The following is a 16,883-nucleotide window of genomic DNA, read 5'->3' as shown; positions in this document are numbered from 1 at the left end:
CTGGCCATTATTCCTACATGAGCCGTCTACTTTCACAGTCGCGGAGACTCGGATCAGTCTCACCCACGAAAAATGCCACGAGGGTTCTTGTGAGGATTCGTCTCCGTCTCTCTGAAAGTTTTGCTCGTCTTCCATAGCAACGGATAATACATGCAAAAGTGTCTGAATTCAGCGCCGTAGCGTTAATGTATATGGATCAGATTTGGATTATTGATGCCATTTTTTTGGGTGATTTATTTTACACCATCTCTCGCTTCCCAATTCTGATACCTGGACATGTCGCCATTTTACTTTTGGGACTTTAAAAAGGTGAAATATTGACATTATAGCTATTAAATGTGATGCTAGTATCAGAACATTTCCACAATTTGCATATTACAAATGTTTAAACGACAACATGACGGGTAAATGCTAACGACAAGAATCAGACACAGAGTTAAAGAAGAGGTTGCACAAGAATAAGAGGCTGCATTCATTACAATTTTTAATCTTATATATCTTATATTTAAGGGCACAGTTAATTGTAAGACCGGAAAATAAGAATCGTTTCTTATAGTTTAATGAAAACTTCTTTAGACGAACATTCACGCAGCATCACACGACCCTAAGGTGGCGCTGTCCACTGAGTTGAGCTGGTTCATGTGGCGTTTAGTTGCAACTGCTGATCTGAACCGTGCTCTGTTAGTCAAGTGCGGAAAAAAAACAAAGGTCATTTCAACCAAAGCAGACATGTGACATTACACTGAAAGTAAGTCTACACATTTCAACATCAAATACCGTTTTTATGTCACACACACACACACACACACACACACACACACACACACACACACACACACACACACACACACACACACACACACACACACACACACACACACACACACACACACACACACACACACACGTCAGTCTAAATCCTCCCTGACACAGAAAGTCTTAAAGTCTTCTGAAACCCCTGCAAACACACTCTCCTAACCCCTTGTCCAATCCCTCTGGATGACATGGTTAGAGGGACAGCTCACACTCTAATACCCCATAATAACCACGAATCAACGCCATGGCAACTGCTGACATGACAGACAGACAGGGCCGGGGAGATAACAGGGAGAAAGGTTGAGAGAACCACGGGGACAGGAGAAATAATCACCGCAGGTTTGTCCTTCTTTCTCCTGATAAAGTGTCCCTCACCTTGGGTTGAGCTAAATCCCTTCGGGCAGGTGGAGCCGGCTGAGCTGCGGCTTGTTAGCCACGTTAGCATCAGCTGTTTTTATCGTAGGTTTCAAACGATGGCAGGTAAAGGAGTTTGGTTTGAGAAGCAGCAGCGATGACTTAAGATTCAACAAGGAAACATATTGAATAGATGCCTGTTCACTGATTAAAAATGGTGCACGGATGCTATTTGGGATAAACTCAGTAATATAATAACAATATTTTGAAATATTTGGTCTTTTGGCCTCGTGTTGCACGAGTGGGACCTGTGTCCAGGTGGTTATCATGGAGGAGGAGGAAGAGGAGGAGGAGGAGGAAGATGAGCTACATATGTTCCAGTGAATTGTTACAAATCAACTGTTTATAATCTCATTCCATTTGCAAAATATAGCCACGTCCCTTTTTTTGGTTGATTTAGGATTTGCAGTCTTCTTCAGAGGAATCAAATAAATCAAGTGTTTGCATTGAATTGCAAATAATGATCATTATTTTGAAGGGCATAGCATCGTGCTGAATCAAATTATGTTGAATCCCCCTGTATCGCAACACGGGTGAATCGTATTGTATTGTATTAGCAGTAACTTCATGTGTATCTTCACATAACAATTACCTTGCTAAGCCTATTGTTTTGGTCTTGTAACCAATCCCTGGAATGTACGGCTCAGTCTCTTGGTTCCAAACCTCCTGTAAAAATATGGTTCAAGTAAACAAACTCAGACAAACTCTGTTACTAATGAAATGAGGTAAGAGTATAGCGAGCGAGCCATAACCACTTTTTCCACTTATGGTTTGTCTCTACTTCTAAGCATCGATTTTGTGGCTTTTCAAATATCGCATAATGCTTCTTCAAGTTGAAAATATGCCTTTTGAGGAATTCAAGATCCCTGAGCAGGGTTATGAAAAAGGATAAAGAACCTCTGTAGTCCAGATGTTGAGACATTACACTTACATAACATTTACAGTTGGTCAAGAGGATCTAGGTCAACAAGGCACTTAAATCCGCTCTGTGTACATTCCAGTCTCAAAGCCCATCTCCAATATACCAATTAAAACATTTAAAGCATGGGGGTATTTTGTATTCACACTTCTCCATTTATTATGCAACACATCAATCTGAACTAATTTCCAGTTAATGGCAACAACGCACTCTGCCATTCTCTGTTTCTCACAGCTTCTCCGTCGCCTGCCTTCTTGTGCCGATTCTCTCTCCTCATACTTCATTTCACTCATTATGCTCTTCAGACTCATATTTCTCTCATCACTTCCAAATGAAAGATTTGCAAACAAATTAGCAACAATTTGCACAGTGGGCACGACGGGAAAATGTATGTGTGCATTTCCATATAAGAGCGTGTTTGTCAGTGTTAAAGCTGTTAATCTATGTAATGTAAAGTACATTTGTTTTTCTGTGTGTGGGGGTTTGTTTGGTCTTTTCACACTTAGTGTTGTTGAAGCCGTGGTTGGCATGGCTACAAGGTTTTGGACGATTAGACGAATGTATTGTCTGAGTCCACACAACTGTTCAGAGGGATCTTTGGTTGTAAGAGAACAAAATGAGACAACAGAGCAATGAGATGTTGATTGGCTTTGAATCAAATGGCCCCAAAGTGTTCACCACATTTATCGGATGGGAGCGATTTGCAAAAGGTGGACATGCTGCGACTCAGATAATTATCCTTTGGAAAGTGAGCTTGCAAATATCGTATATTAGAAAATTGTTATGGAAAAAGAATTAGAAGTAATATTGAGCAAACCAGACGTTTGTTATGGTTTTACTGCTTTTTGGAACTTTGACGGCCTAAGTTTTTTTTTTTTTCTCCACCAGAATAAATGGAAGATGGTCTATGTTTATATTTACCATTCACACATTCAAACACATATTCAAACAATGCATCTATGAGCAGCACTTTCTTTATGATACATCCCTCATACACACAGGGAAATGTGGGTTTCAGTATGTTGCCCTGCAGGATGGGGGAGAAGGGGATCGAACCGTCAACCCTCTAGCTAGTGGACGAGCCGCTCTACCTCTTCAACAGTAAAGACTTTAAAAAAAAAAGCTTTTTTAATCATTTCTTAGAAACTATATCTTATTTTTGTTCCTCTCAGTTGTTGGAGTGAACTTTGCCGACCCAGAGCTCTTTATGGGTTTCACACAAAATAATAAGTCAACTCTTGTTGACTACACACACCTGCAGGAATATATCAGTGGTTGTTGGTCCGACTGAAACATTCTAGCACATGGTCTGCAAGCTCTTCTTCTTTTTTTAAGCACCCGGCTAATGGCCTGCTGCTTCTGCTTCTGCTGATAATACGATCACCTCCACCGGAGACTTTTGTGCTCTATCGACAGACACGCTGCCAGTGCGAGGGGGGAAGTGTGTCTAATGAGTTTGTGCTACTTAGTGTACACATGAATGAAAATCACTCTGCAGGATGCACACTTGGCTTTGAATGCCATGTGCCTGTATGTTGCAGCAGGCAGTGTGAGAATCTACATAAATTACAAGGATATTGAAAGGCCACGGTGTCGTTTTAGAGTACATCAATTTATGATGTAAAGGGGGTGCACGGTACCTGCAAGTGGGTACATGTCGTGTGTGTGTGTGTGTGTGTGTGTGTGTGTGTGTGTGTGTGTGTGTGTGTGTGTGTGTGTGTGTGTGTGTGTGTGTGTGTGTGTGTGGGCAGAAGCGGCCCACCCCTGTTGACCGAACTCGGCTCGAAACCAAACCTTGGAAATCTTCAGGGAATTCAAGTCAAATGGGCAAATACATTTAGGAAACACTAAATCTAATCTAATAAATGAGGCTATTTTTTCTTTACCAGAAACTAGAAGAATCAACCGGATCCATATCTGGAAATATTCTCCCATAACACATCCATTAACACAATCTACTGCAAAATAGCACAAATCTTATCACACGTTTTACCTCTTTTTAATGGAAAAGCAGCAGCACATTTAATCAAATCGAGCCTGGAAGTCTATTTGCAAGACACTAATGGACTTCCCTAAAACCTGGACTGCTTTAGGATGCTTAAATCGAGGAACCCCCCGCACAGCAAGTTGATTTAAATTTAATTTCTGGCTCACACGTGATGTAGCCTGAATTCTCAAAGCGTTCCAGAGACACGCAAGTGAGCTGGTTTGTCTCGGATGAGTGCATTTGCCAAATCATATTTTTGGAAATGCAAGCGTGACCCCATTCTTGTTCAGCTGTTGTTTGTCTCCTGACAGTGCAGACTGGTACAGTAACTTAAAATTTAAAGGCCCCCTTCCTCACGCATGCCTCTCAGCCTGTGTGTGTGTTTAAATATCAAACTGCGACTTACCAGGAAGGCTTGTTGACACGTTGACCTGCGTGTAGAACCTCTTGTTGGGCAACAGCTCCGACACTCCGTTTAAGGCTTCTACTGTGAAGGTGTAGTTGGTGTTGGGGAGGAGATTGACCACGGTCACCGTTCTCTCCGTCAGGCCGACCTGCTGAGGCACGAAGCCGACGCTCGCCCCGCACGGCTCGCACTGTCTCCCGAGACACCGCCGGCACCCCACGCTGTAGGTCAGGTCCAGCCTGCCGCCCGTGTCGGACGGCGCCGCCCACTCCAGGATGAGCGTGGACTGCTTCAAGCTGTATACCAGATCTCTCGGAGGGGAGGGGGGCCCTGAGAGAAAAGGGAAGAAAAGAAAAGGGAAAATTGTCTTTTCGATTTGTTGTTTTTAAACCCCTAAATAATTCATGAGTCTCTTTCGAAAAGCAAACAAAAGACGAGACACACAGGGAACCAGACTAATATGAATTCCCTCCTTTGCAAACCTTTCTAGCAAAACACATCCTTTGCCTCGAGCAATTTCAAATGACAAAATATCTTGGAATTTGAAGATTCGTGCCAATATATATATAAGAAACACCACAAAATAAAGGCGGGCAGTGCTTCAAATATAATAAGTATAAAAAAATATCTACTTTCTGAATACACAAGGCATTAACTGTATTTTTTTTACCCGACCTTGTTTATGTCATCCCATGTGTCCACTTGTTGTAATCTCTGTGACCTTGAATGGAGCTGGACACTGATTGAAAAGGGCCTCGTACACACGACATGTCAGAGTCCACCTGTGTGGCTCCAACGTCATAACGCTGCAGAAGGAGATTTGTCCCATGACTTCAGAACTAAGCGCCTCTGGGTTTCACAGTGGGATGGGCTCACTCTGCACATCACGCTATGACCATCCTGTTCCTCCCAGGATTTGGTGTCAAGAAACAATTGATTTGATGAGAACCAGTTGATCGTAATGGGAGGAGGCGACTGAGAAAAGCATATGTGGAATTATAATGGTATAACAGAACATTTATTGGAGTGAGATGGGATTAAACGTGATGCCTGGGGAATATGAATAAAAGTGGGAACTGGATGAATGTTAAATATCCAGTGTGTGTGTATCTGTGTTTTTCAATGAATAGAAACTTTATGGGTTCCTGTGAAATCTCCTTTTCGTGTGAATACGTGTGAGCTTGAAATCCAAATCTGCCCGTGATGTCAACAGTGATCTGTGGAACAAAACCTCCACTTAGCATCAGTGATTGAAGGTGTGTTGCCATGGAGAAAGCTTCTAACGCTCCTGGAACATGGATCTGTTTTGATGTGACCAGTTTGAGCTGAAGATAAGATAAGATCGTCATAATGAGGGGAGATATATTTATAATATACACCATCCATTACAGAAAGAGTGGTTGGATAGAAATGCACGATATTTGTGCATTAGTATAAATAAATATATATATACACTTAAGTATACATAAGGTTTTGTGTGTCAAAATTTATGGAGGCACTCTCTCTTAAGGAAAAACTTGTAATCATAACTGTCTCTCGATTACACTTATGTCCTCAAGGCCGATGAAATATGTAGGAAAACAACATGCGCCATCTTCAGCCACTTATCTAAAGTAAATTAAAATCAACCACAAGTTGAAACAAAGACGTGTCAAACAAAAGGGCTGTAACAAATGTCAGGTTAGAGGCCTGAATCCCATCCCTACGTCCGTGTCCTGACCGACCTGAGGCTTTTCCTGCAGGTCCACGCACACGGCGGCTAAATAGAGCTTGGGTCCATTAAAGGCCATGAATTTTCAATGCGCCCCTGCATGTGTGTGCATGTGCTGCGTGATGAATAAGTGAAGATGTGCAGCTCTGTGCGAGCTGTAAGACACATCACAGTTACCCCCCCATTCCCAGACACACCTTGGAGCACAGGGTTACGTAAGAAACCCAGAAACCATTCACACACACACACACACACACACACACACACACACACACACACACACACACACACACACACACACACACACACACACACACACACACACACACACACACACACACACACACACACACACACACACACGAGGTCGACACAGCTGGGTCCTTTGTTCACAGCTCCCTCTGCCTTTGTGCTTCCTCGGCCTTGCACTCCCTCGTTCTCTTGAAGTGTCTCTTTCCTAACGTCTCAACTTCAAATAAAAGTTCTACTCCTCAACTCTCTCCATGTCCAACATCATAAGACAATAAAATACCACCAGAAGAGTATAAGACAATTTCTTATTTATAATTTTGCCCACACCAGACACTATAAGGCTCATGTGATTTCCATGATTTAAAAACAGTTGTTTTCAAGTAACGAGACACAATTGAGTCCGTCCCACAGTCAAGAGAAATAATAACGTAGCTATTGTGTAACGATTGTGTTTTTAATCTTTCTAAACAATGAAGATACATTTAATTAATACTTCATCAAGATAAAATGTGTAGGTCGGGACAAAAACAATCATGTGTTGCTAAGATAACACAGCACATTTCAAGCATATAGGTTATCTATATCTAGATATACAGTTTCTGCAAGCGTAGAGAGCCAGGTTAGCTATTTCTGTTTTTTAACTATATGAGGCTGTTCTAACTGTGAGATATTTTTGTCAATGTGTTGTTTATTTAACTTGTATCCACCAATCAGGAGTAGCTCTTTAAAAAAGAGTGAAGTTAAAGATAAGAAATCCGGTAGAAAATCTAAATTTGCTCTTATTTAAAACTTTTTACCATTAAAGCCAATGAGGAGTCTGTATTTATGCATTTTCCATAACCCAGATGCTAAAAAACTCTTCTGCTGCAACTTTATGCCTCCTCCTGAAACTCGTGGTCTCCCACTGCTTTTCAAAATCGACTTGCGGAGCCATACATTTGGAAAAAACATTATGCATCCCTCTGAGGTATTTTTTTCATTATAAGGCTGGTGTCATTGTTCTGTCAGCGGTGGTTCCACTCTGTCAACGGCGAACGCAAAGGAAATACTTCCCCCGTCTCCGAACTTTTCCTCCTCACAGCCACCGGGGAATATTTAACTGTGTGCTGTAATGGAAAATTTGTAAATGGCTGGTAATTAGCTAATGGTAATTAGTGGTGTCAGGAAGCATTACCAGATGAATCTCATCTGAAACATGCGGCGCCGTGTTCTTTCATGTGGTTCTTTAAACAATAAAGAGCCTTTTATTCCAAAGAGACAGCAGCGGCTTTTAACTACGGTAAACACACGAGGGTTTAGGGAAATTCTCCGGCATTAATGTCAGAGGAGAAGAATAAAACCACACTGGTATTATTCTTTAATTGCAGGGATAATGAAGTGTGCATATCAAACCTCATTCGTCGGGGCTAACGCTCCCGTTTTCCTTTATTCCTAAACTGCTAGATTCATCAAGCGCTCCCTTTCTCCAGCTGCACACATGCGGTGGATTAGGCAAATCTGGGGATGATCATAATTACCGAATCAATAGTGTAATTAATGTGGTCATTAGGCTGCTATAAATGTTATCACACAGGGATCACAGAGCTCAGCGATCAATATTCTAATTAAATCCCTCCAATGCACTTAAGCTAGTATGACCACACACTTACACACATATATATATATATAAACACACACACACACACACACACACACACAATTGAAGTGTGTGCATACAACCATGCATGGAGAGACAGTGACCTTATGGTTTCGCTGGCCTGAGTACTCCCAGGATATTGAGCCCATTATTCCCCCATCTAATTACTAAGCTAAATCAACAGGCTGTTCTCCGTGCAGGAATCGATAGGGCTGCCCTGTACGCTCCTGGTTTCATCGGCCTGGCAGTGCATCTTTATTGGAGAAGAACGGAATTCGGTGAGGGAGAGGAGTCGGGGGGAAGTGTGGGACGAAGAGATGGGGTCAGCGGGGAGGAGATGATATCGTTTGTCGCTGGAGGATAGACGGATGAGATTTGACAGAGGGAAGAAAGATGATAACTTTGCACGCGTGGAACGAAAGGAGAGGACGAAGAGGAAGGTAAATTTGAAAAGGCAGAGCGGAGAGAGAGAAGAGCGATGAGCGGCCGAGTTCAGAAGACAGACCAGAGAGAGAGAGAGAGAGAGAGTAAGTGTGTGTTCAGGGGTCAAAGACGAAGAATGGAGAGGTTAAAAGAAGACAGGTTGGTCCGGCGCAAGGAAGGTGGATAATGGATGTAGAGCAGAAAAACGGATGAGTGATGTCAGGAGAAAAGGTGGACGAACACGGAGAGAATGCACAAGGTTAAAAAGATGGAGAAACTGGCCGTGATGACTGCATAATGTGGTCATTGTGTCGGGAGGAATGAAGGATGGACGGGTGATAAAAGGTTAAGAGCCAGAGGAGATGGCTGAAGTGGACGGATACGTAATGACCGGATAAAACCCAACGAGGTGAAATCACAGGTTTGGAGAGGTTACAGTAACAATTATAGAAAAATCCACCTTAAATCATAAAATAATGTGTCCGAGGATATTTGGTCTATGGAGAATGAACTCAAAGATGTTTAATCAACGACTGATATCTGATATCAGTAAAAAGCATCTTTACTCTACTTTTAAGATAATTTATTTAAATAACATCATACTTATAAAAGGAAAATAATAAAGAAATATTTAAATTTAAGTCTGTAACGGTAAAAACTTTGACCACAGGAAAACTGTTTTATTAACAGAGCGCCAGACTCACATTTCCCCCTGTTTTGGGGCAGACTAATTCCTGGTCAACAGTCTGGGCAGCACGCTTTTGGGTGGACTTCTTTTTTTATGAGCTTTCAAAATCCAACCACTATAGCGGACGACTGGAAGGCGAAGGAGAGGTGAAGGTTGGGGGAGATGAGGAGGAGATGGAGGACGAAGGATAGACGGTGAGACACAGACTGGGGGAGGTGGGTGCAGGTCAGACGGAGGGGTTGATGAGATGAGGATTGGGGGGGGGGGACGAGGACGACAGGATGCAGGGTGAAGGACGGGTAAACCACAGGGGGGGAAGTGATCTTTATGGACATAGAAGACGCGGAGATATGAACGGCTAAATGGAGGGGGTGAGATAATGATTGGCTTACAAACATGAAATTGCTCACTTAGTGCAAAAAATGTCCAGATGGAATAGTACATCATATAAGTGTGTTACAGGAGGAAGGACAGAATACCAAAGGTCGCCACGCACATAAATATAATCAAATATAATCTTATTACGTGTGCACGGGGCTGAGGGAGTGTCCAGGGGAGTCCTGAAGTGGTCCTCCTCACACACACACACCACGGATCCCTCCTCCTCCGCGACACTGTTGGCCGGGCAGGGGAAACACTCCTGCTGCCTGGAGGACATCTTGTAGGCTCCAGGGGGACACGCTGCAAAAGAGGACGCACAAAAATGCCAAACGTCAGATAATGCCAAAGGAATGTGATTTAATCGTTTCTGCTTTATCTCAACAACAAGAGAAATCCCTGTGAAAGATGGAGATCTACTCAGATGGGGATGAACACATGAATCACACATTGTTTTTCTATAGAGGACCTAATAAAAATGCTCCAGCTCTTTTTTAAAAGATAACATAAAACCATCTTATATCATTTATGAGCATCTCGGGTTCTTTGCATGTAAAACGCCACTAAGCACATCTGCATTTTTAAAGCCTGAGGAAAAGAAAAAAGCCTCTAATCTCCCTTTCAATGCATGAGAGAGGAAATAAAGCAAGTGAATCCACTGGGACGTACAGACGATATAAAAGATAGGATTAGCGGAGAAAAGTAGAGGAGACTAAATCCATCTGACAAACAATTGTCACATTACGTGTGAACAGTGGCCTCGGCTTCAAAGGCTCGTGCAGGATTGAACCAGCTCGGAAATGAAAATGAAAAACAAGCCGAGGTGAAGCGCAGCCACGCAAACTACAAAACTTCATTTGGTTGTAAATTCCCACATTTCCCATTTTATTTGAATGATTTCCGACGGTGGGTGAGACGTCTCACAAGCTTATTCAAGGAAACGACAAATGTAAAAGCCACGACTACAAATGCCACAACACAACTAAAGAAGCTAAAATTTGATGCTTGTCTATTTGAGGTGTTACGGTAAGGGTGCACCTTAAAAGAGGAGCGCACCTGTACCGTAACATCAAGAATAGACAAGCATCGCTTCATTGTCAACATCCAGTGTCGCTCACTTCTGCTGTGGTTGTGTTTCAGTTGTGGGACTTTTGCAGTTGTGTTGTGGCGTTTGTAATCGTGTTGTCACTTTTTAAGTCATAGCGTTCTTGTTGTCCGTTTTGTTGCATTTTTGTTGTCTGTTTATAATTAAGTTCTGGCTTTTGCAGTTGGGTTGTGGATTGTGCCGCTGTGTTGTGATGTTTGCATTTGTGTTGTTGCTTCTGCAGTTGTGTTGTCATTTTGCATTCATCTTTTCCATGTGAGACGTCTCTCTAAGCGGTGGAATCCAAACCGCTGCACATCAGACTACAAAGGGTGACAATGTGGACGAGGGTGATAAGCACTCGTGACCTTACGTGTGCGGCTCACAGGAATATAAACCGTGTAATAGAAGCTTATCAGTACATCTGTGACATTGGGTGGTGGTGCATACAAACACACTCACAAACACAAACAGAATAAAACAGGTTATTTTACACCCTCGCTCTTCGCAGTTTTCATTTCTCCACTCGTCGGGCCTTTGTAGCAGGCGATAATGGGTGTGAAATCAGGCAGCCGGCTAAAGCCTATATCTCGCTCGATGCTCCGGTCGCCCCTTTTCTGAGACTGTATTCTTAACAGCAGGTCGGGCATGCTCCCCCGTTCTCATCTCTAACTCTATTTCTATCCTCGTAATAAATCTGTCTTATTTACTTTCCCTTTCTCCCATTCCTCATGGCTTCTCGTTTCATTTCTGCCTCGCGTTCCTCTCTCATCTGCCCGTTTTATCTTATTTCCTCGATCGATTTTCACCCTGCTGATCTTCCTCCACTGAAAAACCAACAGTGCTACAGGGTTTCCTCTCCACGTGTCAACTCACTAGGTTTAATTTACTCAATGAGCATTTCACTCCTAAATTCCTAATTGTTTTAGTTGTCTTTGGGTTGATTTTGGCTCAAAACCATAATCTGCACATAAAGATGGACGACATGACAGCTCCGACATAAGTGAAGCCAAAGCGTCTCGATTGCCCCCTAGTGGCCGGCTGTAGTATAGATCGTAAACTCTGCTACCTCCATGTTAGTGGATGGGACATGGGACAAAATTAAAAGTCAAAATATACGTAACAAAAGATGGTTTCTGCCACGTTTAGTATAGTTCTTATCACACTGAAGTCCAAGTTTTTTGTTGCTATAAAACCAGGGTGAAGATCATGATTGACACCTCAGACTGATTTGTGATTGGTCAAGGACGTGTATAGGCGGGACATTGATACCCCCCCCACATAGACTGACATCTAATGGCAGCGTTCGTATACATTCTCGCTTCAATGCTACAGTTGTTAGCCAGTTTAGAGTTAGTCTGACCTAATCTAGTTCATATAGAATGGCATGTTTAAAGGAAAAGTCTTAATACAAGAGAATTGTAGAAACGTCAGTGTCAAGATCAAGAGAAGATTTGAATGACTCAAAACATGTGTCACTTGTTTTTCTACATCAGGATAATTTAGCGAATCTGCATGAACTCTATTCAAAAGAATGAGATCAAAGACATGAGACATTTGTTTTAAGATCACAGACAAGTTTAACATGTCCTCAACTGTCTTGTTCACATCTTTCAAATGTCATTCACGTTATCAGCCTACCGACCATGAAGGCTGGGCTGCGTCTCCAACAGGAGACAGACAAGAGGACGGGGAGCGACTGACAACACTGGAAACATGCTCAACAGCAAATGAAGCTTGCTGGAGAAAATTCTTCACATCTGTCTCCCACCTCTGCTGCAGCGTCACACTTTGACCACGGTCGGTAATAAAGAGAGGAGGCGACGTGGCCACGTGTGAGAACAACAAGACACAGCAGGTGCAGAAACAAACACAATCCTGCAGCACTGAAATGCTCATGAACATTCATGGAGACACAAGCACTATAACGGAGGGGGCCTGTGTTGTCTCACCTATTCAACTTGGACATGCTTGCAAAACACACACACACTTACACAAAAGGCCTGCCATCACACATTGATTAGCAGGCGCCGTCAGCCTCTCCTGGCTCTGACCAAAGTGAGTGCACGACTGCGTGTGTTTTGTGTCCGCGCGCTCATGTACGCCTGCGAGTCGCGTATCTGAAGCTGTAAGAATCATGTAATCGACTTTCTAATGTCTGTCATTACACGGAGAAAAGCCTCGAGCTCACAGCACAGCCAAGCATGAGAAACACACACACACACACCCTGTAGAGGCTCTTTGTTCATGACCACGCTGCATCTATCCCTCCCTCACCACGCCAACAACATCAAGCACCAATGGCACCCAAATCAAGGCAAAATTATGCATAGATCTGCGAGAGGAGAAATTGGTTTAGCATTTTCTACCTATCATGCTTAAAAGCGAGCTGGCCACATTCGTGTCTGGTTGAAATTCTGACTTATCTCTTCATTTCAGTGTGGACACGCATTTCGCCAGCCCACCTTGGAAATGTGTGTCTAATGATAGGGGTGTATCAAGACAATATGTGCAGCTCTGATAACAAAAGGAGCTGGCTTTGCACGCCGCCCATCATCCACCACAGCGAGGGATGGTTCGAAAGGGGCCGCCAACAGCCAATGCCAGGCAAGGTCACGTCAATCAAAATGGGCTCGCAGCCATCTGCCAATGGGAGAATGTGGAATCTCTAAAAAGCATCCAACTGTGACTAAAAAGAAGAAGAAGAAGACGCTTGTAAAGAACACCGCCTCGGCCATTAGAAGACGTGCTTTTCATCCCTTCTTTGCCCTTTAATTGTGAAGGTATACGAGTCAAAGTGGGAACGAGAGCATCGGGGGATAGAAAGGCAGAGGGGGGGTGGTTGGGAGAAATAGGGAGACAGAAGGAGAGATCTGCCAGGACAGCTGGCAAAGCAACTGATCAATTTGTCCTATGTGCCGACAGGGAGCCTCGATTAAATGGAACAGGGCAGCACATGTACACAAACACACACATATATAGACATATTCCTTCAAGGTGCAGTAATATAGATATGCAGCGACATGCCAAGTCCATTGGAGACGGACAGATGGTGTGTGAGAGACAGAAAGACAGTCGGCTAACTACTGTACAAAGACAGCACAGGAGAACGGACTCCTTCGGCTTGACAGATAGACAGACAGGGGTGGACGTGTAATGCATACGAATGAGACACACTGAAAGAGGCGGTGACAGCGAGTGAGACTAAGGTCATCTATAGTGGGAATATACGCAACTCAAGCATTGTCTGGCATGTGTACGAGCAGAAAGCCCGAGGGTGGTCGGATAAAATTAGAAGACTTGGTATCAATCTAAATCAGATGAGTGACAGTAAGATATTCGACACTGAGATATGCCAGAAGTTTCACCATCTAATGAATAAAAAAAAATTTAAAAAAGGCAGAAGAATCTACATTTCAATGAGTTCACAAATTACCTTAATAGACTTCTGCCTTTGTAGAGGGAATCAATTTACGCTTTGCCCTTCTCTCTTTTATTTCCCCTTCCCTTTCTTTCCCCTAACCTTAAACATGCCCATTAATAAATCATGAGGTCTCTTAATACAATAAATGTGAGCAATGAATTGTCCCTTTGCCTCCGTGACAGTACACATTGATTAATATTAATCACGCTAAAGGAGGTTTGCTTTGGACACTTGCACACGCACACACACACACACACACACACACACACACACACACACACACACAGCTTAACCTCCACTGACGAGCAAACACAAACCAACTAAAACACACAGATGACAAATGAAGGTGTCGTTGGTTTTTTTGGCTGCAGTTTGTGAAATGTTTAAATTGTTTGTTTTGTTGGTTTTTTTAGTGGCCTTTTTAGTTTCTGTTGTGTTTTTGAAAAAAAGGTTTTAAAGGCAATGCACGAAAAGAAGAGACGGCACAAAGGAGAATGGGACGTGACTCCAGCAGGTGGAAATCAATTATTAATAGAGCTTTAATTCCTCTGCATTATTTCAAACGGTGGGCAGCTTTAACATCCGCAGAAATAATTTCCATTACCGTCAAACAGCTTCGAACAAACACACACGCACACGCACACACACACACACACACACACACACACACACACACACACACACACACACACACACACACACACGGGTCCTCCAGGTCTGTGTTGGACAGAAATGACTGATGGGTACATTTAAGTGTTTCAGGTTGGGTCAGATTATAAAACTTTGAAATGATGGTGGAGGTTGTGGAGCCCAGATAACTTTGACGGAATAAGACCACTTGGAATTGGGCTTAACTGAATGGAAACGGTTCTTAAAAGCCTTAAAAGCCAGCAGTGAATAATAAGACCAAACTGAACCAGAGTTAAAAGTACTTGAGAATAGCTGGAGCTTAGGGAAATGGGCTCGGGGCAACTGGAAAACTGAATGCTACTGTACTGGTCACATATACTATTCCTTCTGACTGCACCGTAAAAAAAATACTCTGCAGGGTTTTCATGTGAGATCTTTTCTGCAAACACCCCAGAAGAACATGTTTTCACTGAAAGCCCTCTGGTGGCCATAGTCAATATGACAGGAGCAAAGGGGGAAGTAAGGTGATGATGTTATAGAGCATCAAATTGTGGGAGGGACGTTGGGATGAGTTGACGAGTCTACGAAAATTGTCCTGGACTTTCTTTTAAAGGTCCAGTGTGTAGAAAGTAGTGACATCTAGTGGTGAGGTCGCGTGTTGCAGCTGAATACCCCTCACCTCACCCTCCCCTTCCAGACATGAAAGAGAACCTGTGGCAGCCCTCAGTTGTCATAGCAACTCAAAAGGTGTTTGGATCCAGTTAGGGCGAACGACTTCTCTCTACTACGGCAGAATGTGAGTTTTATACACCTGGATTCGTTTGTTGTCTGATGTCTGATATCAAGGCTTTTGAATATTCCTCAGCAAAAGGTTGTTAAAAGCGAAATGATGCATTGAACCTGTTTTGAAAATTACTTTTAATCAACGCTGCTCATCAACTAAAAAAAATTGCTGCATCTGTAATTAATGCTCTCGAAACAGACCGGGCCTTGATATTTTCACAGTTGTTTTGAATGTTTGATGAGTCGCTACCTTTCCTCTGCGGGATTTCAAAGTGCTCTATCAAGTTGGATCCCAGTTCTCAGCGCTACAGCACAACAGCTTCTGTCTTCTGTAGGAAAACAAACCACTGTGTGTGCAGATGCCTGGAGAACAGCAAACCTTAAGAGAGCTGTCGGCCTCTGTGATGACTAAACAGGAGCACAATTGAAATTTGCTGTAATCACTCCATTTTCTCCCGAGAAGCAAACTGCAACAACATATGAGTCAAACTCTAAGAAACTGAAAATTACTTTGAATACCGGTATCAAATCATCCATGATGGAGGCTTTGGTTTTTATGGTGTTATAGGTTGACGTTAAGTGACTGATGAAAAAAGGCAATTTCGTGACACTTTCCGTGCTCGGCTCTTTGCAGACAAACAATTTTCTCTCTCTCTACATGCAGTGTCATAACCTGTCGGCGCGGCCAGCTGCTTTGGAGATATGACCAAGCCCTGAATGACAGTGTAAATCCCTGTTATTAACTCAAAGTAAAGACCTCATTCAGGTCCACCCACTGACTGGCGGCTGCCTCGGTGTAATCAGGGAGAAAGCTCTGAGCCGTGCCATTCAGGTCAACGCTTTTCTTTATCATTTCATTCGCTGTTCTGCCCTGGTTACCACAGACTGACATCACACAGAGAACACAGGAGGATAACTAGCGAACAATGCCAGCGGGGGTATTAATGTCAGCTGTGCTTTTGCGCCGCAGACGTGTAATTCACAGCGACAAAACACACACGAGCACATTTTATTTATTTCATTTTTTTCAACGTAAACAGCAGCAGATTCATTCACTGGACTTCTCACCGGTTACATCACAAAACAGACACGTGATGATTCGCTGTTTATCACGTCTGCAGAATTAGATCTTTAAATAGAGTTCGAAGCAGAGACAAATTACTTTCTATCGGCAAACTCTGCTGAAGTCGACTCTCTAATTGGGCGTCTTTGTTCAGTTGGATTATTTCTGACAATTTACAGGTAATGAGAAACAACAGTAAGAGACTGCAGCCATAGAAGCTCTATGACGCTGGATGGTAATTAAATGGTGCTTAGGCTGAATGCTAACAT

At 43.0% G+C, this 16,883-nt stretch overlaps 1 protein-coding gene across 1 annotated transcript in view; it reads right to left on the bottom strand.

Moving 5' to 3' along the window:
• LOC118125153 (ephrin type-A receptor 7) overlaps window positions 1-16,883 on the bottom strand; it is a 136,327-nt gene that overhangs the window by 40,431 nt on the left and 79,013 nt on the right. The window contains exons 4-5 of the mRNA XM_035183528.2: window positions 9,778-9,933; window positions 4,543-4,872 (exon numbers count right to left, since the gene is read on the bottom strand). Of these exons, the coding sequence (XP_035039419.1) occupies window positions 4,543-4,872; window positions 9,778-9,933 (486 nt within the window). The remainder of the gene's footprint in view (window positions 1-4,542; window positions 4,873-9,777; window positions 9,934-16,883) is intronic.

The sequence above is a fragment of the Hippoglossus stenolepis genome, chromosome 17 (genome assembly GCF_022539355.2).
Source record: "Hippoglossus stenolepis isolate QCI-W04-F060 chromosome 17, HSTE1.2, whole genome shotgun sequence".
Taxonomy (NCBI): domain Eukaryota; kingdom Metazoa; phylum Chordata; class Actinopteri; order Pleuronectiformes; family Pleuronectidae; genus Hippoglossus; species Hippoglossus stenolepis.
Note: the sequence above shows the minus strand (reverse complement) of the source record. Positions and strands in the feature narration are given on the sequence as shown.